The 26,968-nt window shown below is 43.3% G+C and overlaps 1 protein-coding gene across 1 annotated transcript in view; it reads right to left on the bottom strand.

Annotated features, from left to right (window-relative positions):
• The window catches only part of LOC126184989 (dual serine/threonine and tyrosine protein kinase-like), a 295,254-nt gene that overhangs the window by 194,498 nt on the left and 73,788 nt on the right, over positions 1-26,968 (bottom strand). The window contains exons 3-4 of the mRNA XM_049927698.1: positions 19,856-20,166; positions 16,407-16,595 (exon numbers count right to left, since the gene is read on the bottom strand). Coding sequence (XP_049783655.1) covers positions 16,407-16,595; positions 19,856-20,166 — 500 coding nt within the window. The remainder of the gene's footprint in view (positions 1-16,406; positions 16,596-19,855; positions 20,167-26,968) is intronic.

The raw sequence follows: 26,968 nt of genomic DNA, 5'->3' as shown, positions 1-26,968 counted from the left end.
TATTAAATCCTCTCAAAATTATCATATCCAAATTCAGATTGAGGAATGTCAGTCCTCATACATCAGAATTTTGTCTGCTATGGTCTCTTTTACCTCTGAATTCTTAATTAGGGGTTGATTTGCATTTTATGTTAGGGGACCTCAAAATAAAATTGACAACCTAATAGCAACTTCACCAGTGAGACAGTCATTAACAATAAATCCAGAATTTGCAATGATATGATTTGCCTATTAATTATCTGGGATTTCTTTCTCCATTAGTGACCTCTCACAAATACATGCATCCAGACACGTGACAAGCCTGGTAAGGGTAGTCATGTCACACACTCCACTCCTACATCCTCCAGTTGCTTCATCGTTGCCAGTGGGTGACGTCATGAGTGAAATCATTCACATGTCATTATAACTTTGATGCTGCCACAAAGCACAGGGTCTGTGCATTTGCACAGAATCACAGGTCCCTGATTCAGCAGCTTTCCCAATGGTCAGCATCAGGCACTTGATTGCAGGTGCATACAGGCTTCTGGACTTCACTGGAAAATTTAAAAGACACACATGGTTGCTAGTCATGGATACCCTCTGAAGCTTTCCATATTTAGCATGAATGACCTGGATAACAGAGCACAGTGTTGTCTTTGCTTTGTCCACCATTTTTATAATCAAAGGCACTCCACATACCACCATATCTGATAATGGTCCCAAATTTACCTCTGTGTATTCCACAGTTTCTGCTTAATAAACAGTTTTTTCACCTAAAAACAACCATTTCACCCTGTGTCTAGTTCCGTTTATCTCAACCAATATAATATGTTGTATTCTTCTGCTACTATTTTTGTGTAAATGATCTTTTCAATGCAGTTTATACACTGAAGCGCCAAAGAAACAGGTACAGACACGCATATTCAAATACAGAGATATGTGAACAGACAAACGGTGCCATAGTAAGCAATGCCTCTATAAAAAAAAAGTGTCTGGCACAGTTGTTAGATCAGTTACTGTCACTACAATGGCTGGTTATCAAAATTTAAGTGAGTTTGAACGTGGTGTTATAGTATAAGAGCAATGGGGCACAGCATCTCCGAGGTAGCGATGAAGTGGGGATTTTCCTGTACAACCATTTCACGAGTGTACTGTGAGTATCAGGAATCCAGTAAAACATCAAATCTCCAACATTGCTGTGGCCATAAAAAGGACCTGTAAGAACAGCACCATCGACAACTGAAGCGAATCGTTCAATGTGACAGAAGTGCAGCCCTTCCACAAATTGCTGCAGATTTCAATGCTGAACCATCAACAAGTGTCAGCATGCAAAGCATTCAATGAAACATCATCAATATAGGTTTTCAGAGCTGAAGACCCACTCTTGTGCCCTTGATGACTGCACAATACAAAGCTTTATGCCTCGCCTGGGCCCATCAACACAAACATTGGACTGTAGATGACTGGAAACATGTTGCCTGGTTGGACAAGTCTCATTTCAAATTGTATCGAATGGATGGAAATCTATGGGTATGGAGACAACCTCATTAATCCATGGACCCTGCATATCAGCAGGGAACTGTTCAAGCTGGTGGAAGCTCTGTAATGGTGAGGGGCATGTGCAGTTGGAGTAATATGGCAGCCCTGATTCATTTAGATACGACTCCGCCAGGTAACATGTACATAAGCATCTTGTCTGATCACCTGAATCCATTCATGTTCATTGTGCATTGTGATGGACTTTGGCAATTCCAGTAGGACAATGAGACACCCCATACTTCCAGAACTGCTATAGAATGGGTCCAGGAACATTCTTCTAAGTTTAAATACTTCCAACAGCTACAAAACTCCCCAGACAGGAACATTATTGAGCGTATCTAGGATGCCTCATAACGTGCTGTGCAGAAGACACCGCCACCCCTCGTACTCTTATGGATTTATGGACAGCCTTGCAGGATTCATGGTGTCAATTCCCTGCAGCACTACTTCAGACATTAGTCGAGTCCATGCCATGTCAAGTTGCGGCACTTCTGTGTGCTCAAGGGGGTCCTACACGATATTAGGCAGGTGTACCAGTTTCTTTGGATCTTCAGTGTGAAATTATTTGCTAAGGCTCCTGAAACTGGGGACCTCATTGGTGATCCATCCTCTTGTAAATAAAATTCATTACTGAACTAGAAGTAATTTTGATCTGTTATGAGCTTCGGTCACGTGTTTCATTAATCTGTTCACCAGGGAGTTGACTACAAGTTTTCATTTTCTGATTTATGATTTCTATCATCTCTGGCACTGGTATGTTGGAATACATGTTTTCTACATCAAATGAGAAGAGTGTTGCTGTATTTGGGATTTTTATATCTTATTTGTTGTATTAGCTGTGTAGTATTTTAATGGTTCTATCTTCTTGTACTTTGAAATTTTCAGACAGTAATTTTAACATGTCCTGCAAGCCTGTAAGTGGGGGATTTTCTGAAATCCAGCGTTGGCCTCACAGGAAGACGCAGTTTGTGGATCTTTGGTTGGCTTCAGAGAACAGGTGCAGTGGGATTAATCTGTGTCAACTTTCTTTTATCTGTGTTATACACTATGACTATACTTTTGTCTGGAATCTGTTTGTTGGGTCTGATTTTAATTTTGTAATGTTATTTGTGAGAGGAAGTCTTGTGGTTTTTCATTGTATTGATCTTTGTCTATAAGTACTATTGTGATCCCCTAGTCTGTTTTCGAAATTATAACATTTTTATTTTGAAGTTTTTCCCTAAGTTTGCTGAGTGTTGCAGATTCTATGTTTTTGTGGATTTTGTATTGTCGTGTTTTCATATTGGTTGTTACATTAGGGATTTGTCAGTTTACCACTCCCCCCCATCATGAACCATGGACCTTGCAGTTGGTGGGGAGGCTTGCGTGCCTCAATGATACAGACAGCCGTACTGTAGGTGCAACCACAACGGAGGGGTATCTGTTGAGAGACCAGACAAACGTGTGGTTCCTGAAGATGGGCAGCAGCCTTTTCAGTAGTTGCAGGGGCAACAGTCTAGATGATTGACTAATCTGGCCCTGTAACACTAACCAAAATGGCCTTGCTGTTCTGGTACTGCGAACGGCTGAAAGCAAGGAGAAACTACAGCCGTAATTTTTCCCGGGGGCATGCAGCTTTACTGTATGATTAAATGATGATGGCGTCCTCTTTGGTTAAATATTCCAGAGGTAAAATAGTCCCCCATTCGGATCTCCAGGCGGGGACTACTCAAGAGGATGTCGTTATCAGGAGAAAGAAAACTGGCATTCTACAGATTGAAGCGTGGAATGTCAGATCCCTTAATCGGGCAGGTAGGTTAGAAAATTTAAAAAGGGAAATGGATAGGTTAAAGTCAGATATAGTGGGAATTAGTGAAGTTCGGTGGCAGGAGGAACAAGACTTTTGGTCAGGTGAATACAGGGTTATAAATACAAAATCAAATAGGGATAATGCAGGAGTAGGTTTAATAATGAATAAAAAAATAGGAGTACGGGTAAGCTACTACAAACAGCATAGTGAACGCATTATTGTGGCCAACATAGACATGAAGCCCACGCCTACTACAGTAGTACAAGTTTATATGCCAACTAGCTCTGCAGATGATGAAGAAATTGATGAAATGTATGATGAGATAAAAGAAATTATTCAGGTAGTGAAGGAAGATGAAAATTAAACAGTCATGAGTGACTGGAATTAAAGAGTAGGAAAAGGGAGAGAAGGAAACATAGTAGGTGAATATGGATTGGGGCTAAGAAATGAAAGAGGAAGCCGGCTGGTAGAATTTTGTGCAGAGCATAACTTAATCATAGCTAACACTTGGTTCAAGAATCATGAAAGAAGGTTGTCTACATGGAAGAACCCCGGACATACTAAAAGGTATCAGATAGATTATATAATGGTAAGACAGAGATTTAGGAACCGGGTTTTAAATTGTAAGACATTTCCAGGTGCAGATGTGAGTCGAAACAAGGCACCCGGAGTAGACAACATTCCATTAGAACTACTGACAGCCTTGGGAGAGCCAGTCCTGACAAAACTCTACCGTCTGGTGAGAAAGATGTATGAGACAGGCGAAATATCCTCAGACTTCAAGAAGAATATAATAATTCCAATCCCAAAGAAAGCAGGTGTTGACAGATGTGAAAATTACCGAACTATCAGTTTAATAAGTCACAGCTGCAAAATACTAACGCGAATTCTTTACAGACGAATGGAAAAACTGGTAGAAGCTGACCTCGGCGAAGATCAGTTTGGATTCCGTAGAAATGTTGGAACACGTGAGGCAATACTGACCCTACGACTTATCTTAGAAGAAAGAGTAAGGAAAGGCAAACCTACGTTTCTAGCATTTGTAGACTTAGAGAAAGCTTTTGACAATGTTGACTGGAACACTCTCTTTCAAATTCTGAAGGTAGCAGGGGTAAAATACAGGGAGCGAAAGGCTATTTACAATTTTTACAGAAACCAGATGGCAGTTATAAGAGTCAATGGGTATGAAAGGGAAGCAGTGGTTGGGAAGGGAGTGAGGCAGGGTTGCAGCCTATCCCCGATGTTATTCTATCTGTATATTGAGCAAGCAATAAAGGAAACAAAAAAAAGTTCGTAGTAGGTATTAAAATCCATGGAGAAGAAATAAAAACTTTGAGGTTCGCTGATGACATTGTATTTCTGTCAGAGACAGCAAGGGACTTGGAAGAGCAATTGAACAGAATGAACAGTGTCTTGAAAGGAGGGTATAAGATGATCATCAACAAAAGCAAAACGAGAATAATCGAAGGTAGTCGAATTAAGTCGGGTGATGCTGAGGGAATTAGATTTGGAAATGAGACACTTAAAGTAGGAAAGGAGTTTTGCTATTTGGGGAGCAAAATAACTGACGATGGTCGAAGTAGAGAGGATATAAAATGTAGACTGGCAATGGCAAGGAAAGCATTTCTGAAGAAGAAAAATTTGTTAACATTGAGTATAGATTTAAATGTAAGGAAGTCATTTCTTAAAGTATTTGTATGGAGTATAGCCATGTATGGAAGTGAAACGTGGACGGTAAATAGTTTGGACAAGAAGTTAATAGAAGCTTTCGAAATGTGGTGCTACAGAAGAATGCTGAAGATTAGATGGGTAAATCACATAACTAATGAGGAGGTATTGAATAGAATTGGGGAGAAGAGGAGCTTCTGGCACAACTTGACTAGAAGAAGGGATCGGTTGGTAGGACATGTTCCGAGGCATGGAGGGGTCACCAACTTAGTATTGGAGGGCAGTGTGGAAGGTAAAAATCATAGAGGGAGACCAAGAGATGAATACACTAAGCAGATTCAGAAGGATGTAGGCTGCAGTAGGTACTGGGAGATGAAGAAGCTTGCACAGGATACAGTAGCATGGAGAGCTGCATCAAACCAGTCTCAGGACTGAAGACCACAACAACTACTACTTTTCTAATTAGTCCAATATTGACACTGCTGTTTTCATTCCTATCTTCCCTTGTCACTACACTTTCTGCTTCTGTAATTAGATTTTCTATGTAAACTTCCTCTATTTCTGCATTTATATTGTATTTTAGTCCTTTCTCCAACAGTTTTTTTTCGTGTGCCTTTCAACCTTGTTGACCAGATGGGAGAAAACTGCCAAATTATTAATGGTGTTTGCAAGCTGCAAATGTGTCTTAAATAATTCATAATTTACCTCTTATTTTGCAGAGTATACAGATCTGATTTTTATTTTATGAACATTTTCTGAGCAGCTGTATCATTCCAAATCTCACTGAAGAGCCTTGATTAAAAAAGGCGAATCACGTCTGGGACAAATAAATCACAGTGCAGCAAGAAAAGGCAGTTTCTATTTACAAAACCAATATTTCTGTGCATGCTGTGGAGGACAGCCACACAAACATACTTGCTTGTAAACAACACTGCAGTTAACTACAAAATAATATTGAGAGTGAAGACAGAACTGGAACACAGCAGAAGCAGACACAGATAGGGTGAGAGAACTTCCGTGACAGACATAATGAAGCAAGGGCTAGACAATAACACAAAAGGTTATGTGACAGAATTTATGAAGGGACTCCTCAAACGATAATGGGTAAGTATGGAAATAGAATTAATGAAGGCAGTCCTTATATGATAAAAAATCAGTAATATAGCTGAGTGGGTCTTAGAAACCAGGGGAGCAAGAATGATGATTGGTTTGTGGGGCGCTCAACTGCACGGTCATCAGTGCCCATACAAATTCACAATTTGTACACAGTTCAATTTGGTCATTTTCACGAATGATGATGACAACACAAACACCCAATTCCTGGACAGAGAAAATCTCCAACCCAACTGGGCATTGAGCCCGGGACCCCGTGATCCAGAGGTAATAAAGCTAGCCACTAGACTATGAGCTGCAGACAGGCAAGAATGAAAGACAGAAAGAAAGAAAGAACAAAAGACAGAGAGAGAGAGAGAGAGAGAGAGAGAGAGAGAGAGAGAGAGAGAGAGAGAGAGAGACACTGCAACAGGAAGACAAACAGAGCTTGTGATGGGAGAGATGGTACATCATTTATCCAATTAAAGGCTTAGGATGCAGTCCTGTGCCTTTAGGGAACAGCTTCACAACACCTCCACTACCTGTAAGATATCTGAAGAGTATGGCATTGGCCCCTTACTTAGTTTTCATCGCAAATCTCTCACCCAGCACAAAGCCCTAAGCAAATGGAATAAATTGCAGGTGACTCCTGTATATATGAAGGGTAAAACACCACACCTGCAAAATCACAGACCAATATCCTTAACATGAGTTTGCTACAGCATTATAGAATATATTCAGAGTTTGAATACAATAAATTCCCTTTTCTCACATTATGTACCGCAAACTCTGAATGAAGGACAACAGGCAGATTCCATATTCCTAAATTTCTGAAATGCATCTGACGTGGTGCCCCACTGCAGACTGTTAACAAAGGTACAAGCATGCAGAATATGTTCAGAGATATGACAGTGACTCTAACACTTCTTAAGTAACAGAACCCAGTATGTTGTCCTCAACAGCAAGGCAAGGGTATTGTCAGGAGTGCCCCATGGAAGTGTGACAGGAACACTATTATTTTTTATATACATAAATGATCTGGCAGAGAGGATGGGCAGCAAGCTGATGATGCTGCAGTGTACAGCAATGTGTTGAAGATGAGTGATTGCACGATGATAAAAGATGACTTAGACAAAACTTCTAGTTGGTGTGAAGAATGGATGCTGGCTCCAAATGTAAGTTAATGTAGATAAGTAGGGAAAACAAACCCATAATGTTCAGATACAGCATTAGTAGTGTCCTCCTTGAAACAGTTACATGGTTTAAACACCTGAGCATAATGTTGCAAAGCAATATTAAATGGTACAAGCATGTGAGGATTATCATAGAGACGGAAAATGGTCAACTTCAGTTCTTTTGTGAGAATTTTAGGACTATACTGTGACCTATTCTCAAGCACTCTCAAGTGTTTGGGATCCACACCCGGTCAGATTCAAGTATGACATTGAAGCAATTCAGAGACGGGCTGGCAGATTTGTTACCAGAGGGTTTGAACAACATGCAAGTGTTGCGGAGATGCTTTGGAAACTCAAATGGGAATCCCTGGAGGAAAGATGACAATCTTTTTGAGGAACACTACTGAGAAAATTAAGAGAATCCACACTTGAAGCTGACTGCAGAATGATCCTGCTACTGCCAACATACATAATTCATAAGGACAACGAAGATACAATTCGAGAAATTAAGGTTCATATGGAGGCATATAAAGTCATTTTTCCTTCTCTCTCTCTCTCTGAGTGGATCTGGAAAGGAAAAGTCTAGTAGTACATGGTACCCTCTGACATGCATCATAAATCATCTTGTGGAGTATGTTTGTAGATGTAGCTGTACAGAGATGTAATCAGAGTTGTTGGCAAGCAGACAGTATGGGTTAGACGTGAGAAGCTGTAACAGATGGAGGCAGCAAGAGTGTTAAGCTGGAGTTGCCAGGAAGACGTTAGACAGCTGCAAGGGTTCTGAGCAGACAGACTGATGGTAAACAGTTATTGTCTTGAAGTAAGTACTTGGCTTCTTACAAGTTAATAATATCTCCTGAACTATTTATTATCCCCATCATCCGATTTCTATGTGCCTGAAGGAATTTACGTCAGGCAACTTACTTCAGTCAGTTGACTTAACCCTCTTTAGTAAGAAGCTCTGTCCTGCAATCCCTTGTAAAACGCTCAAGCAGAGGTAGGTGTAGACAGGACACAACAAACTTTCAATAGGATATTGAAAAAGAATGTAGGAAAGCCATCGAAAAGGAAGAAAGTTTTGTTGTTAGGCAGTTCTCATGCCAGAGGTGTAGGCCAACTTCTGCAGGAGGAATTAGGACCAGAATACCAGGTCACAAATTTTTTCAAACCAAGTGCTAGTCTGGATCAGGTGACAGAGGATTTAGGTTCCCTCTGTAAAGGATTTACCAGGGAGGACACCGTGGTTATTGTGGAAGGGCCAGGGAACAGCATCGACAGAGATTCTGGGTACAGTATAGAGTGTGACCTGGTAAAGATTGCGTCGGCATCGAGAGACACCAATGTTGAATTTGTATCTGCCCTGAGACGCCATGACCGGCCTCATTTGAACTCATCTGTTGGGAGAGTTAATTTGGAGTTGGAACGGCTGCTTGGGTCGGGTGTGGGGGCTCATATTGGTGTAGTTCCTATTGATTCTCTCAGTAGGTGGGACTATACCAGGCACAGCCTACATCTCAACAGGAAAGGGAAGGGGAAACTGGCTGGGGTAATAGCAGGAAATTTAAGGGGGGGAGGCACTGCCATGAATGGTAAAATGCCAGTGGTTACAGGTGTTGGAGCAGCACCTTTTTTAAGATAGGTAAGACAGAAAGATGTCAAGTTCTACAAGAGGTCAGGATTGAAACAAATCTTCAGTTTAGGAAAGAAATTAAACAGCACAATGCTAGCACATTGGATCACCAATCACAGCTGTCAATTATAAATTTTCACCAATCACCAGAAATTTTATCTCCACCAAGTTTTATCTCAGTCCTAGGTAATTGCATTGATGAATTAAAGTCATCCAACCCAGTTGACATAATCTGCCTCTCTGAACACCATGTGACCACTGGTACAGCAACTAGGCCTAAGCAAAATGAGAAACTCAGACAGGAGAGTACTCCAAATGTTAGAATAAGGAAAGGTTCACATAAAAGTATAACTAAAAACAATGTAATTATATTTCATCAAAATATTGGGAGTTTAAAGAATAAAATAGATGAGCTTCTGGTTTGTTTAGAAGATTTAGAAACTGAGGATGAAATAGATATACTATGCCTGTCTGAGCATCACATTGTTACTGATATGGATAAGGTAAATGTAAGTGGATATAAGCTCTCTGCACATGTAATGAGAGAAAATATGGAGAAAGGAGGAGTTGCCATATATGTCAAAAGTTATCATTGTGTAAAAAGTATAGAAACAAAAAAGTTTTGTCTAGAGAAACATATAGAAGCATGTGCCTGTGAGCTTAAATAAAATAAAGGCACATTTATAATTGTAATTGTATATAGGTCCCCATCAGGAAATTTTAATCTATTCCTGAAAAATTTGGACTCCTTGTTGTGCTATCTGTCAGACAGGGGGGAGCAAATTATTATTTGTGGGGACTTCAATGTAGATTCTCTGAAAGAGGGTAATACGAAAAATGACCTTGAAGTATTACTCGGTTCTTTCAATTTGACACCCGTTATTGATTTTCCTACTCAGGTGGTACAGGATAGCAGCTCACTGATAGATAACTTCTTTATGGACCAAGATAAGTTTAACCAGATAAATGCTCAGCCTGTTGAGAATGGTCTTTCTGATCATGGTGTACAGCTAGTTACAATATATGACATAGCTCCATTCAGCAATACTAAACAGTCCTCCAAAGTAGTACGTTCAGTCAACGATTTAACAACTGCAAATTTCAGGGAAAGCCTACAGCAGTTAGACTGGGATGAGGTGTACCGTGAACCTGATGCCAATTTAAAATATAATTTATTTCATGACATTTTTGTAAATGCGTTTGAAAACTGCTTCCCCAAGAAAATAGTTAAATATACTCGTAAGAAACCTTGTAACAAACCATGGCTTACTAAGGGTATAAAATATCTTGTAACAGGAAAAGGGAAATGTATCTGACAGCAAGCAAGAGTAGTAACCCAGAAACTATCAAACATTATAAAAACTACTGTGTTATATTAAGAAAAGTTATTAAAAAAACCAGAAGTATGTGTATCATGTCTGAAATCAGCAACTCTGATAATAAAATTAAAACAATTTGGAATATTATTAAAAGAGAAACTGGTCAACCAAGAGCACAGGAAGACAGTATTACCATCAAATTGAATGAAAACTTTATGAACAAAAAGTCAGAAGCTGAAAATATTTTTAATAATCATTTTCTAAATGTTGTGGATAGAGTAGGATCCAGGTGTTCATTAAAAGATGCTAGGCTGTTAATGGAAGAGGCCATACCTATGCAATTTGATACAATTGAAATCTCACCCACTTCTCCCTCTGAAATTAGGAAAATAATAAACTTGCTTAAAAGCAAAAACTCACATGGAATTGATGGCACTTCCAGTATAATACTAAAAGCTTGTTCTCAACAGATAAGTAAGATTCTCAGCCACCTGTGTAATAGCTCTCTGGAACAGGGCATTTTCCCTGATAGACTGAAATATGCTATTGTTATACCTTTGCATAAAAAGGGGGATAGATCTGATGTCAACAATTACCGTTCAATCTCCCTTCTAACAGCTTTATCCAAAATTTTTGAGAAAGTAATGTATTCAAGAGTAGCTTCACATATCTGTAACAATGAAGTACTAACAAAATGTCAGTTTGGTTTCCAGAAAGGTTTTTCAACAGAAAATGCCATATATGCTTTCACCAATCAAATTTTGAATGATCTGAATAACCGAACACCACCCATTGGGATTTCTTGTGATCTCTCAAAGGCTTTTGATTGTGTAAATCATGAAATTCTGCTAGGCAAGCTCAAGTATTGTGGCATGAGTGGGACAGTGCACAAATGGTTTAATTTGTACCTAACTGGAAGAGTGCAGAAAGTTGAAATAAGTAGTTCTCATAATATGCAAAGATCAGCACATTCCTCAAACTGGGGAACTATCGAGAATGGAGTTCCACAAGGGTCAGTCTTGGGTCCTTTGTTGTTCTTAATATATATTAATGACTTGCCATTCTATATCCATGAAGAGGCAAAGTTAGTTCTCTTTGCTGATGATACAAGTATAGTAATCACACCTGACAAACAAGAATTAACTGATGAAATTGTCAATACTGTCTTTCAGAAAATTACTAAGTGGTTTCTTGTAAACGGACTCTCACTGAATTTTGATAAGACACAGTACATACAGTTCCGTACAGTGAATGGTATGATGCCATTAATAAATATAGACCTTAATCAGAAGCATATAGCTAAGGTAGAATATTCCAAATTTTTAGGTGTGTCCACTGATGAGAGATTAAATTGGAAGAAACACATTGATGATCTGCTGAAACGTTTGAGTTCAGCTACTTATGCAATAAGGGTCATTGCAAATTTTGGTGATAAACATCTTAGTAAATTAGCTTACTATGCCTATTTTCACTCGTTGCTTTCATATGGCATCATATTTTGGGGTAATTCATCACTGAGGAATAAAGTATTTATTGCACAAAAGCGTGTAATCAGAATAATAGCGGGAGTCCACACAAGATCATCCTGCAGACATTTATTTAAGGATCTAGGGATATTCACAGTAGCTTCTCAGTATATATACTCTCTTATGAAATTTGTTATTAACAACCAAACCCAATTCAAAAGTAATAGCAGTGTGCATAACTACAATACTAGGAGAAAGGATGATCTTCACTATTCAAGATTAAATCTAACTTTGGCACAGAAAGAGGTGAATTATACTGGCACTAAAGTCTTTGGTCACTTACCAAATAGTATCAAAAGTCTGACAGATAACCAACAAGTATTTAAGAAGAAATTAAAAGAATTTCTGAATGACAACTCCTTCTACTCTATAGAGGAATTTTTAGATATAAATAAAAAAATAAATAAAAATAAAAAAATAAATAAAAATAAATAAAAATAAAAAAATAAATAAAAATAAAAAATAAAAAAATAAAAAATAAAAATAAAAAAACACAAAAAATGAAAAAGTTCTTATATTAACTTAAGTATGTTGTTAAATTAACTTAATTATGTCATGTATTGGAAAATTTGACTCGTTCCACATCATTACGAAATATCGTATTCATGATCCATGGAACTAGTATTAATCTAATCTAATCTAATCTCTACTCAGGACATGACCAGATGTTTAAGGCACACATGCAGAAAAAATGGCATCTCCCTATTAACTGACACGGACTGGCTGAAATTTTGTCCAAGTACTGGCCCTGCACATTGTTTGAACAGATGAATGCAGCATAGCAAGCTCAGAGCACACTCCCATTTCACCATGTGGGCTCCCAGGCTTGGGCTCGAACCTTCTGCCAGACCTGAGTGGACTTGTGGTGGCATAACAAGCAATAAAGGGTGCCACGGCTTTCCAATATTGCAACCACTAAGGAGTAGTTGTCTGACTATCAAAACCAGCAATGACTATGACAATAACAGAAACATGTCTCCTCATATCAGTACCCTGGGAAACTTAGCAGCCACAATGACCCTGTCCCTCATACACCAATGTCCCAACTGCAGCACTGTAAGACCCCAGTTTCAATGACAAGGACCTTCAAGGTTCATCAATGAAGAGTGGGCTGTTCCTGGAGACAGTCTCTGCCATCCACCAAAACCCGCCCTGCATTCACCACATATGGAAAGGACATACTGTTCTCACCATTCCCACCCCACTGACGAACTCTGACACAGAGAGGCCACTACCTTTCTTGAACACTGACACCAACACACTACAAGATGTTCTGGCAGAACTCCTGGTGTGATGCTTAATTTTTCATGTCTGTCACATCATCATCTCAGCGAGTTTCAGCTCTATGGACCAATTACAGGGTGGAGGGGTTCAGGAACAGCAGATTATTCTGACACTGAGTAAGAAAAAAACCTTCTAGCAATGAAAATGCTCTCTAATCGGCTCTGGGCAGTGCTCCAAACAATGATGTTATACAGACAGGTATTAAATATCTGGCTATAAATGTCAGGACCACAAGAGGACATTCACTTGTGTATGAAGGCAAATGAGATCTTTGACAGGAGGATGGAAGCTTATGTTCCATCCAGACACTGTGATAGAGGTTTTCCTACATTACTAAAGGCAAATACTGTGATGGTTCTTCCAAGGTCACAGCCAACCACCAGTTCTCTCCTCAAATAATCAGAAACCTACCAGGGACTTGTCGAATACACGCCATGCAGAATTGCTGCTGTATTGTGTTCCAAAGGTTGTCCACCATGCTTAACAGCAAGATGGTCATAATATTTTGGTGCATCAGTGTATGTCTGCATATATGACTTATATTTCTCTTTGTATGAGTCGAAAATTAATATTATTCTCAAATGATCCTTGAACAAATAAACTGCTCCTCCTCCTCCTCCTCCTCCTCCTCCTCCTCCTGAACCAGCAACCCTTTTATTTCATAGAGTTTATTCCAAATCGGTCACCATTGCAATACCAATATTTTTTGGCGACTAGTTCTGAACTGGCTGGTTCATTCTCAAGTCTGTCCAACTGGACCTGCACTGAAAGTGCTGGATTTTAATGACAACTATCTAAAATTGACAAAACATGCATAAAACAGTAATATGTACATATGCTCACAATACAAGTCAAGTGCCTGTACAAAGTCCCAATTCTTACACACAGTCCAATTCTTACACACAGTCCAATTCTTACACACAGTCCAATTCTTACACACAGTCCAATTCTTACACACAGTCCAATTCTTACACACAGTCCAATTCTTACACACAGTCCAATTCTTACACACAGTCCAATTCTTACACACAGTCCAATTCTTACACACAGTCCAATTCTTACACACAGTCCAATTCTTACACACAGTCCAATTCTTACACACAGTCCAATTCTTACACACAGTCCAATTCTTACACACAGTCCAATTCTTACACACAGTCCAATTCTTACACACAGTCCAATTCTTACACACAGTCCAATTCTTACACACAGTCCAATTCTTACACACAGTCCAATTCTTACACACAGTCCAATTCTTACACACAGTCCAATTCTTACACACAGTCCAATTCTTACACACAGTCCAATTCTTACACACAGTCCAATTCTTACACACAGTCCAATTCTTACACACAGTCCAATTCTTACACACAGTCCAATTCTTACACACAGTCCAATTCTTACACACAGTCCAATTCTTACACACAGTCCAATTCTTACACACAGTCCAATTCTTACACACAGTCCAATTCTTACACACAGTCCAATTCTTACACACAGTCCAATTCTTACACACAGTCCAATTCTTTCCGGGGATTGTATGGAACGTGAAGTTCACTCTGCCTGACCGGCTAGTGACTAGCGCTAAGGTGGTTGTGACTCACAATACGAGCAGAGTGGTCTGGGGTGGAGGCGACTCGCTGCTGTGCTTGCTGTGCTGGCCATGTGGTGGTGATTAATTGGAGCTGGCGTACTTGTTCTTCCTGCCTGTCTGATGTGGAGGTCCGGTGGGGTCCTGTGATACTCTGGCCCGGAGACAACTAGCTGCGTTCATGTATGGTACATTTGGCAGTCAATGTGTTAGGTAAAGTCTGCCTAAGGAGGGCGGTTTTGTACAGTATATACATAGTAAATTACTGCTGCTTGGTATATGTGGTATGTTCCTTTCTTTTTTTTTTTTTTTACTGTGTCATTATTAACTTGGTGGAATAGTCGCGTTTGGTGTTGTTAAGGCACTTCCAAGACTGTGATTTGACTATTCATGTGCGCTTGGCTTTTATTGTTTCATTTTAGGAAGCGAGAATTGTTTGAGATTTGTGTGTGTTGGCTTCCGGCACTTATTAAGAGCGCCTGAGTTAACGGCACTGTGGTTATCATTTGCTGTCGGGATGTTATACTGTATTCTTGAATTTTATCTTGTGTTGATATTATCTGTCGTGTGTTACAGAACATAACCAAGGTGCGTAAGTGATGGGCAGTCGTGGGAGGCATGTCGGGGAGCTCTCAGCGGTTTATTTTGGGGACCGTTTCTAGTGGAAAGGCTTCGAATTGTTGAGAGCTCGCTGGTCTGTGATTGCGTTGGGAGTTGCCCTCGCCCTTTGGTTGTATAATATTATTATTTGTTATTATATTTATTGATTGTGTGTTGCGTTTCTTTCATTTTATGGTGCCAAGCACCATTATCTTTCTCAAAGTTTTTTATATAAATCATTTTAAATTGTAATGCCAAGTTAACTCATTATTGGATTTTGTCTTTTGGATAAACTCTAAAAGCACTATTGTAAAAGGTTCTTGATTTTATGTTGGCAAGCCGCCGATATTGTTTTTAAAGCTCACTCTTTAACATTTGTTAAGTTTTGTAAGTTTACACATTTTAATATATGTACTGCAACTGTGACAGATTTCTACTAAACTCTTCATGGAGTAACATATCCTTCCAAGCTTCCTCTTAAGGCGAATTGATATTTCCAAACATTGACATAAAAACATATTAATATCCAATGTGTCCTAGCATTTAAGCACCAGTCTTATTGTTTGCTTTCAAACAAGCCCACAAACATAGTGGCTTACAGCATATAAAACCACAAATCCAAAGTTTAATATTTTTCTGGTGCTTAGTATTACTTTCACCTACTGGAAGGCTTGCACAAGACAGGTTACATTCACACTGCTATTGTGATTTCACATTAAACTATAGATGCCCTTATTAACAGCTCACAGGATATTGCAAGCCAAGGACATAACTCTTAGAATGAACCTTGAAGTTCATAACCGCTTTACCTTTACTTAGGATTAACACAGATAAATGAATTTATGTAATCAATAAAAAGAAATGACCTCCACAAATTTCAGCACTGAAGAGTATTAATAGTTAGCCCAGTATGAATTAAGGGTGTATACAGGAAGTGGTATCCAATTTTACAGTACACACTGTATCACTAGAAAGAAGTCACCTCTGAAGAAGCTACCCAACAGACAACAATGAAAACATTAGGTTAACAGTGTTTACTGCTACTGAAAAAACTTACATCCGAGACACATACTACACTATAAACATTTTTCTTCATTTTCAAAACTGAGTTAAATTGTCCTTTTTTATGGAAAGTTAACAAAACACAACCAAATATACGTAAGGAAACCAAGCATTAGAAATATATATGCAGAACAAAAGATAGCAGCACATACCTTCTCATTTAGATGCTCGTCACCGATGCAGTAGAAAAATATCTGGAGCCTCTGTGGTAAACATTCATCCAACATTGAGAAAACATTCACTGGAGCAGTTTCACAATCTGGTACCACAATTACCTGGATATTTTCATGAAGTAGTGGGTGACATATTTCAATAACCGTCATTGTTTTAAGGCTGTCCACCTAAACAAATAAACAAAAGGCATCAGAAACAAAAAAGCCACTATAAAACTTAATATGTAAATGACGATAGTCCATCTCCTTTCACCAAATGGGCAAGTCAACTAACATGGTTCAGGAAAGGAAAACATATTGAAACCTAAATGAATATTTCACACTGTAGCAAAGTGTGCATTTGTATGATACTTCCTGACGGAAAAGGGGGGGGACGGCGGGCGCCGGGGCGGGGGGGGGGGGGCAGAAGACGACGGGTGGCGGTTGGGAGGGGGGGGAGACGGCGGGTAGAGGGGGGGAGACGGCGGGTAGAGGGGGGGGGGGGAGACGGCGGGTAGAGGGGGGGGGGAGACGGCGGGTAGAGGGGGGGGAGGGCGGGTAGAGGGGGGGAGACGGCGGGTATGGGGGGGGAGACGGCGGGTATGGGGGGAGACGGCGGGTATGGGGGGAGACGGCGGGTATGGGGGGAGACGGCGGGTATGGGGGGAGACGGCGGGTATGGGGGGAGACGGCGGGTATGGGGGGGAGACGGCGGGTATGGGGGGGAGACGGCGGGTATGGGGGGGAGACGGCGGGTATGGGGGGGAGACGGCGGGTATGGGGGGGAGACGGCGGGTATGGGGGGGAGACGGCGGGTATGGGGGGGAGACGGCGGGTATGGGGGGGAGACGGCGGGTATGGGGGGGAGACGGCGGGTATGGGGGGGAGACGGCGGGTATGGGGGGGAGACGGCGGGTATGGGGGGGAGACGGCGGGTATGGGGGGGAGACGGCGGGTATGGGGGGGAGACGGCGGGTATGGGGGGGAGACGGCGGGTATGGGGGGGAGACGGCGGGTATGGGGGGGAGACGGCGGGTATGGGGGGGAGACGGCGGGTATGGGGGGGAGACGGCGGGTATGGGGGGGAGACGGCGGGTATGGGGGGGAGACGGCGGGTATGGGGGGGAGACGGCGGGTATGGGGGGGAGACGGCGGGTATGGGGGGGAGACGGCGGGTATGGGGGGGAGACGGCGGGTATGGGGGGGAGACGGCGGGTATGGGGGGGAGACGGCGGGTATGGGGGGGAGACGGCGGGTATGGGGGGGAGACGGCGGGTATGGGGGGGAGACGGCGGGTATGGGGGGGAGACGGCGGGTATGGGGGGGAGACGGCGGGGAGGGGGGGGAGACGGCGGGGAGGGGGGGGAGACGGCGGGGAGGGGGGGGAGACGGCGGGGAGGGGGGGGAGACGGCGGGGAGGGGGGGAGACGGCGGGTATGGGGGGAGACGGCGGGGAGGGGGGAGACGGCGGGGAGGGGGGGAGACGGCGGGGAGGGGGGGAGACGGCGGGGAGGGGGGGAGACGGCGGGGAGGGGGGGAGACGGCGGGGAGGGGGGGAGACGGCGGGGAGGGGGGGAGACGGCGGGGAGGGGGGGAGACGGCGGGGAGGGGGGGAGACGGCGGGGAGGGTGGGAGACGGCGGGGAGGGTGGGAGACGGCGGGGAGGGTGGGAGACGGCGGGGAGGGGGGGAGACGGCGGGGAGGGGGGGAGACGGCGGGGAGGGGGGGAGACGGCGGGGAGGGGGGAGACGGCGGGGAGGGGGGAGACGGCGGGGAGGGGGGGAGACGGCGGGGAGGGGGGGAGACGGCGGGGAGGGGGGGAGACGGCGGGGAGGGGGGGAGACGGCGGGGAGGGGGGAGACGGCGGGGAGGGGGGAGACGGCGGGGAGGGGGGAGACGGCGGGGAGGGGGGGAGAAGGCGGGGAGGGGGGAGAAGGCGGGGAGGGGGGAGAAGGCGGGGAGGGGGGGAGACGGCGGGGAGGGGGGGAGACGGCGGGGAGGGGGGGAGACGGCGGGGAGGGGGGGAGACGGCGGGGAGGGGGGGAGACGGCGGGGAGGGGGGGAGACGGCGGGGAGGGGGGGAGACGGCGGGGAGGGGGGGAGACGGCGGGGAGGGGGGGAGACGGCGGGGAGGGGGGGAGACGGCGGGGAGGGGGGGAGACGGCGGGGAGGGGGGGAGACGGCGGGGAGGGGGGGAGACGGCGGGGAGGGGGGGAGACGGCGGGGAGGGGGGGAGACGGCGGGGAGGGGGGGAGACGGCGGGGAGGGGGGGAGACGGCGGGGAGGGGGGGAGACGGCGGGGAGGGGGGGAGACGGCGGGGAGGGGGGGAGACGGCGGGGAGGGGGGAGACGGCGGGGAGGGGGGAGACGGCGGGGAGGGGGGAGACGGCGGGGAGGGGGGAGACGATGGGGAGGGGGGGAGACGGCGGGGAGGGGGGGGACGATGGGGAGGGGGGGAGACGGCGGGGAGGGGGGGGAGATGGTGGGTAGGGGGGCCAGTATAAGGTATTCAAATCTTTCGGATTCTGCATTTTCACCAGTGCAACAAGAGGACCACATCCTAACCATGAATAGTACCCCCATATTGTTACATTACACCCCCACCTTCTACACTTGATGGCTGGTAACATTCTCCAGGCATTCACCAAACCCACACCCTCCCATGTGATTGCCACAGAGTATGGCATGATTCATCACTCCAAAGCACTAATTTTCAGTCATTCAATGTACAGTATTACTGTTCTTTACACTACCTCAAGCATCGCTTAAGCACTTACAACAGAAGTGTGTGGCTTATGAGGAGCTTCTTGACCATGGTGCTTCATTCTTTTTAACTCCTTATAATGAGTCATTGTGTTAACTGGACTGCAGGTAGCACTTAGGAACTCTTAAGTGATTCTGTACACTGTTTTCATGTGATTTTCTACGACCACCCTCCGTACTGCTCAACGGACCCTGTGTGTCAGTAGCTGAGGTCTGCCTGGTCTTGGTTTAGCTGTGGTTGTTCATGTTTTCACTTCACTGTCACATCACCCATAGTTGACTTAGGCAGTTTTAGAAAGGTTTAAATGTCCCATATGGAGCAGTTACTCAGGTGACATCCAATGATTAGTCCATATTTAACATCACCAAGGTCACCTGATTGACTCATTCTGCTGTTACTGCTTTTCTACTGACAATACAATACTCCCCCAGACTCCTTTTATACTGGCAGGTCTGCATCCTATGAGATCTAGTGGTCAATTCTTCATTACATTAGGGTATCTAGATGCTCTTGATTAGATAATGTATTAACACCATATCTCACATGTTAATATTTTTCTCTATTGGATGGATTTAAGTTGTACAGTGCTGGATGTTTCAAAAGGTGATTAAACAGCAGGAAAGCAATAAGGTGACAAGGAAACAATTATGTATGTACACAAAGTCCCCAGATATGAGATACTTACCTTTTCATTTTCTGGTTTTTTAAAATAGTTTTCAGGTACTGATAACCATCCACTTCTGAGCTCTTGCCTTTCTGCATTATTTGATTCTGGCAATGAAGTTGTGTATGCTCGTTTGCTATGACCATACCGTACCAAAATCCACCTCCATAAGTTGCTGCAGAAAGGCAGGAGAGGTTCACCCAGAAGAGCATTAACAAGTTGCACTTTTGCTTTACAAGTTTGTCCAGTCACAATCAATGCCGGTAGACTTGTCAAGACATGGTCAAGTTCCTTGAGAACAGATGCTGAAAGCATCTGTTTTTTAATATCCTCTGTGGCAAAAGAAAGTATTATGAAATTAATTTTAATTAAGAAATAAATCACAATATACAACAGCTTCTTAAGATTTAAAATCAATCCTAGTATTTTAAACAGAATGTCCCAAATATCTGGAAAACCATAAACCTTTAAAACATAAACACATATTTAATTACTGCAATGTTTTCAAGAATAAAGGAAGAATTCATGTATATTTTATTGTTTCTTTTTAATTATTAACAACAGCACCTAGCATAAAACATAAGGTTGTATGATTCTAGTTTTACAGAAATAAAATTACGGATCAACACTGATATGAACAACACTAATTTACATACTAAACCAATACTCACTATTTTTTATTAAAGTATGATACACATTACAGCTTGACTGTTTTTATTTCAAAAAGGTTTGTTCTGTGAGAAAGAAAAAGAACTGTCTGAAGAATGAGGTGTGGTAGCAATGACCAGTAATAAAAACGAGCTAAAGTGGGTTCTAGATGGCACAATCATCTTTATTAACAATCTAACATGTGCACAGTTTATTATTTAAACTAATTTACATGATACTACAGTCCATTCATTCATATGCAAACTCAAATATGCCAAACATAAATGATTCAAGGTGATTACGATAAAGAGGTACAACAAAACCATGCTAGAAATAAACAAACAAACAGCAGTATGGAGCAGAGTCCTAGTGTCAAATAAGATGACTATCTTTCCAGTCGAGTTAAAAAATGTTTCGTTAACACTACATGTATCCCCAACCATAGTAATAGGCAATCCATAAATTATCTTTATAGGTCAGGAGTATCCTTTAAATTAATGAGTGCCTTTTTCATATGTATTACTATTCATGGGTCAGGCAAAGTTATAAGATTGCAGCTTGCATTCAGTTCGTAATTTTAGCATTAAATCCACGAATCTGTTTGAGAGAATTCCCATGTAGGGAATGGAAATAAAATCATCCCTTTCTTAAAGTAGTATGACACAACTACAGGTAACAGCACTTATTTTAGATGACATGTCATCAAAATGCTGTACGCCGTGGTCGAGCGGTTCTAGGCGTTTCAGTCCAGAAACGCACGGCTGCTATGGTCGCAGGTTCAAATCCAGCCTCAGGTATGAATGTGTGTGACGTCCTTAGGTTAGTTAGGTTTAAGTAGTTCTAAGTCTAGGAGACTGATGACCTCAGAATTTAAGTCCCATAGTGCTTAGAGCCATTTTGAACCATTTTCTCACCAGAATGAGTTTTTCACTCAATAGGTAAGATTAAAACTGTGTCAGACAAGGATTCAAACACAGAATTTTGCCTTTTGTGATAAACGCTCTCACCAACTGAGCTACACAGGGACATAATGGTGCCCATAGATAGCTGTCAGTGACAGTATTGCCTGTGAAAGGCAGTGTTTTGGATTTTGGATTTGAATACCAGTGTGGTAGACAATTTTACGTGTGAAGATGCTTAATAACACATTATGTCATTTAAAAACACAAACGGAGCTAATCTTCAAATTTACATACATGATCCTCTTAAAAAGTAATGCAGATGTTTACTTCAAAACTGCTACACCTTTATTCATGAGATTGTCCTTATCAGTTAGACCACAAATGGCTTTATTTCTGTTACAAGTTACAGGAAAATGCAATCTATACATATCACATATCACACAAATCATCATATTATCTAGCAGTGGGATGTACACTGCCCACACTGAAACATTAGAATAAAAGTGTACATAATGTCCAATAGAACCAAACTGTTATAGTGGGTATATGTAACTGTGTGATGGATGGGTATCAAGAGGTGCCGTATTAAAACTCGGCGAGAACTTTCCAAACGATTTATTTGTTTCCACTACAGTGCTCCATTCACCCCGGTCTGTGTCACAGAGCCCCGCAATGCTGAGGAAGCACCCCAGCGGCCTGTGCAATGCAATGCAGTGTCGTGCCGGCCTTGGCTGGCCCGCTGAGTTCTGATGATGTCAGGATGGCTGCGCCAGCAGCCGACTCAGCAGCCACTGTCCATGTTAACTCCGCATTGCTCTACCGGGAGCTGTAGGGACCCCGCACCGGCCTCAGAGGGTTGAACCAACGATCCACAGTGGACTGGGACGCTGGCGCCCCATCTGTTGCTGTGTGTAGCCCAGCGGTGTGACACGCCCCGCCGTCCAGGAGAGCTGCCACACTTAAATGAACCTCGTTAGGAAACGGCACCTATTTGTACTCGGCTGTGCGCCTTCGTTTTGCCAAGTGCATCGCTTCACGTCATGTATGCGTAACACAGGTTGGCCAGTGGCCCTCTTCTGCCTGTGACTTGCACCATGAAAACTGCTGTGTACGCCCTCTCCGGCAGTTCTACGCCCCTGTGGCCTCTATTTGCCTTCCCAACTGTTGGTATGCGTAACTTGCTGCAATCCAGCCTGCACCTGGCTGTAACTCGTGCTCCGAATATCACACAAAACTGACTTTCCCTATCCTAAATGGTGGTGCCGCTACAACTGTCTGGCAGATGCTTGGGTACGACTTAAGAGTGAACAGTTTTAAAAAGCATCACATAATGATAAAATTTTAATCTAAAATATAGGTGAGGTTCCCACTTAACAAATGCCTCTCACTGGACTATAATGTACACCCTGTTAAAATATGGTGTACAGTAATAGTACAATGAGAGCATCACTCTCCAGGAGGATCCTCTCATTCCCATATGAAGCTACACATAAGTGGACAACAGCCAATTTGGGCGCAGGTCACAATGACTTCAACCCGTCAGAAGGCTCCAGCTCTCACCTGATATACATCTAGAAAGCTGAAAGTTAAGTTTTTTTTTTTTTGTTTTCTTCATAATCTATTTATTAAATTTTGCGTGCGTTTTTCTATTTAAGAGGTTTAATCTCTCATCTTTGTAGGTGAAAACTCATTCACTCTGTATGGCAGTAGTTGCTCACTGAACAGCCATCTAGATAGCTCATTGACGCATCAGCATCCATTGATGACACATCAAGATGGTAGTAAGTTGCATATCTAGGATTCTGTCTGCTTTTGTAGTTTACTTCTTCAGTTAGTCTCGCTAGGACAGTTAGGATATGTGCAGGAGGAGATGGCTGCAGTTCACGAACAGCTGAATGAGCTTTTGGCTATGGTCAGTCATCTTCACGCTGCTGCGTCAAGGTGTTATAGTGGCGGAGAATCTGGCACATCGCATGGGACATCTCAAGCATTGCTTATTCAGCCCACAGACCCTGTTTCCGAGGCACCTCCTAGTGCACCAGATGCGGTGGATCCGTCCTCACAGCAGGGCAAATGGCGGGTGGTAACACATTCACATCGCTGAAGGCAGAGGTCTAATGTGGAGTCTGGTTGCCTGGCCTCGCCAATTCACATTCTTGAGTAAGCATGGGGCCGTTCCCTCAGTAGGGTCTCACCAGGCACACAGGGGGGAGGGAGGGGGGGGAGCATGTTTACTAGTTATCGGTAACCCCAGCGTTAGGTAGGCACGTTATGGAGCCCCGTAGGCATACAGCATTCATGGCTGGAAAGAAGCCAACATGCACTTGGTATGTCTGCCAGGAGGCCTCATCCGAGATGAGGAAGCAGCTTTGTCCGTGGTTACTGAGCGTGCAGGGTGCAGTCATTTGTAAGCTGTGACTCACATTGGTATCCATGATGTCTGTCGCATAGGTTCCGATACCATCCTCAGTTTATACAGACAGCTGGCAGACGTGGTGAAGACTGCTGCCCTCATGCATGGCATCCAAGCAGAGCTCGCAATTTGCAGTATTGTTCTGAGAGCTGATCAGGGTCCTCTCGTTTGGAGCCGAGTGGAGTGTCTCAACCAAATGCTTCGTTGCCTCTGTGACTGACTGGGATGCATATTTCTAGACCTGCGTTATTGTACGGAGATTTATAGGACTCCCCTTGATAGGTTACAGGCACGCTACACGTAGGAAGGAGCTACTGGAGTAGCAGAGTACTTGTGGAGTTCACATGAGGGTTTTTTAGGCTAGACGATAGTTGAAGTGCTCTAATGAACACTCGCCAGTCTAGACACAGTGAGGGAAGACAGGTGGCATTCAGAATACAGACACTTTGTAAAATTTTACCAGTAAGCCTTCAAAGTATTCATAATAAAGTTCCCAAATTTACTACCCTCCAGGAAAGTTCTCACTCTCAAATTATTCTTGGGACTAAAGGCTGGCTGACATCTGAGTTGGAAAAGTCTGAGATATTTAGCGAGTCATGGAACAAATATCAGAATAAGATGCCATAGGAGAGGATGTGCTCATTGAAAATGACATAAATATTGTTTCTATTGAGGTAGAAGTTGAATGTGACAGTGAAGTTATCTGGTAACATATAACAGGTGTAGGTGAATCCAAGTTAATTGCTGTATAATTTTACTAGACAACCCACTCCACTGTGACAGTTCTAAAGTAATTCAAAGTAAGTCTACGGTCAGTAGTGCATAAATACCCAGATCATGCAATATTGGTCAGAGGCGACTTTAACCTACAGAGTACAGACTAGGACGACTGTGGATTCATAGAGAGGGGGAGGGGGGGAGGAGATGGGAGGGGAGGGGAGGGGGTTCCAATCATGTGTAATACTTTTGAACATGTTTTCTGAAAATATGTCTTGAGCAGCTAGCTCGATAGCCCACACGCAATGGGAATTTCTCAGACCTCGTAGCTACAAATAGTTCATAAATCAGTCAAGAAGGCCAGGAGAGTGTTTCTGCTCGACAGAGCAGACAGGCAGTTGTTAGCACCTCACTTTAGACAGTGAACTGACATCACATAGTTCCAGCAAGACAGATGTAGAGGAATTATGGGCAAAGTTTAAGCAGATTGTAAACCATGGTCTGGAAAGTTATGTGCCTTATAATTGGATAACACATAGAAAATATCCACCAACGTTTAGCAACAAAATTCAGAAGATACTGAGGAAGCAGAGACTGCTGCACTCTCAGTTCACAAGAGAACGCCCAAATGATGGCATGCATCTGTCAAAAGATCTATGTGCAAAGCATACAACAACTAGAACCATCACATCTTAGCAAAGAATCTGGCAGACAAGCCAAAAAAATTCTGGTCCTATGTAAAATTGCTTAGCATATCTAAGGCTTCTTTCTATTTAGTCCCTTACTGAACCAGTGTGGTGTGGTAGTTGAAGATAGCAAAATGAAAGCCAAACTGTTAATTTTCAAGTTCAAGAAATCGTTCACACAGAATTGTGGAAATATACCATCATTTGACCATCAGACAGACTCCTGTATGGACAGCATAGTAATAAGCACCCTGGCATAGAGGAACATCAAAGATCTGGATACAAATAAGTCACCAGGTCTGGATGGAATCCCAATTTGGTTTCACAAAGAGTACTATACTGCATTGGCCCCTTACCCAGCTGCATTTATTGTGAATCTCTTGCCCAGCACAAAGTCCCAAGTGACAAACAAGCACATGTGACTTCAGTATATAGCAAGGGTAAAATAACGGACCTATAAACCCCTAACTTCAGTTTGCTTCAGAATCCTTGAACACATTCTCAGTTCAAATATAATAAACTTTCTTCAGACCGGGAAGCTTATGTCCACGAATACACACGGTTTTAGAATCCATCGCTTGTGTGAAACTCGGCATACTCTTTTCTCACATGATATACTGAGAACTATGGATGAAGAGCAACAGGCAGATTCCATATTCCTAGATTTCTGGAAAGCATTTGACACGGTGCACTATTGCAGGCTGTTAACGAAGGTACAAGCATATGGAATAAGTTCACAGATAGGCAAGTGGCTTTAAAAATTCTTAAGTAATTGTTGTCCTCAATGGCGAGTATTCATCAGAAACAAGGTATCGCCAGGAGTGTCTCAGGGATATGTCATAGGACTGCTTGGTTGGTTGGTTTGGGGGATGAAAGAGACCAGACTGCTACAGTCATCGGTCCCTTTTTCCAAATACAAAGAACACCCTCAGAGAATAAAAACGAGGAACAGAATAGATCACAGACGATACAGAACAAGAGAAACTGAGACAAAGACAAGACAAAATGAACTAAAACCACACAGAGTGTGACAGTGGTTGGCCGACCATAGAAATAAAAAAGGAAAAGCCAACCACTTAGAAACACATTAAAAAATCAGTTTAAAATCATAGGCCAAATGCCAGAATCAGCACAAAACAATAAAATAAAAGAGAAACACTCAGATTAAATGATAAAATCCCCCTGCCCGAATAAAACGTAAAACTAAGTCAGCCATAGTGGAGTCGTCTGTTAAAAGGGCAGGGAGCGTATCAGGCAGCGCAAATGTCTGCCTGACCACAGCTAAAAGGGGGCAGGCCATCAAAATGTGGGCCACCGTCAAAGCCGCCCCGCAGCGACATACAGGAGGGTCCTCCCGGCGCAGTAAATAACTGTGTGTTAGCCGGGAGTGGCCAATGCGGAGCCGACAAAGGACGAATGAGTCCCTGCGGTTGGCTCGCATGGAGGACCGCCACACAGTCGTCGTCTCCTTAATGGCACGGAGTTTATTGGGTGTAATCCAATCGCAGCATTCAGCGTCCCAAAGCGCAAAAACTTTTCGGCGGAGGACTGCCCGCAAATCAGCCTCTGGGAGGCCAACATCCAGAGATGGTTTACTCGTGGCCTCTTTCGCCAGGCGGTAAACATGTTCATTGCCCGGGATACCGACATGACCGGGGGTCCACACAAAGACCACAGAGCGGCCGCAACGCGCAAGAGTATGCAGGGACTCTTGGATGGCCATCACCGGACAAGAACGAGGAAAACACTGGTCGAGAGCTCGTAAACC

The sequence above is a fragment of the Schistocerca cancellata genome, chromosome 4, assembly GCF_023864275.1.
Source record: "Schistocerca cancellata isolate TAMUIC-IGC-003103 chromosome 4, iqSchCanc2.1, whole genome shotgun sequence".
NCBI lineage: Eukaryota > Metazoa > Arthropoda > Insecta > Orthoptera > Acrididae > Schistocerca > Schistocerca cancellata.
Note: the sequence above shows the minus strand (reverse complement) of the source record. Positions and strands in the feature narration are given on the sequence as shown.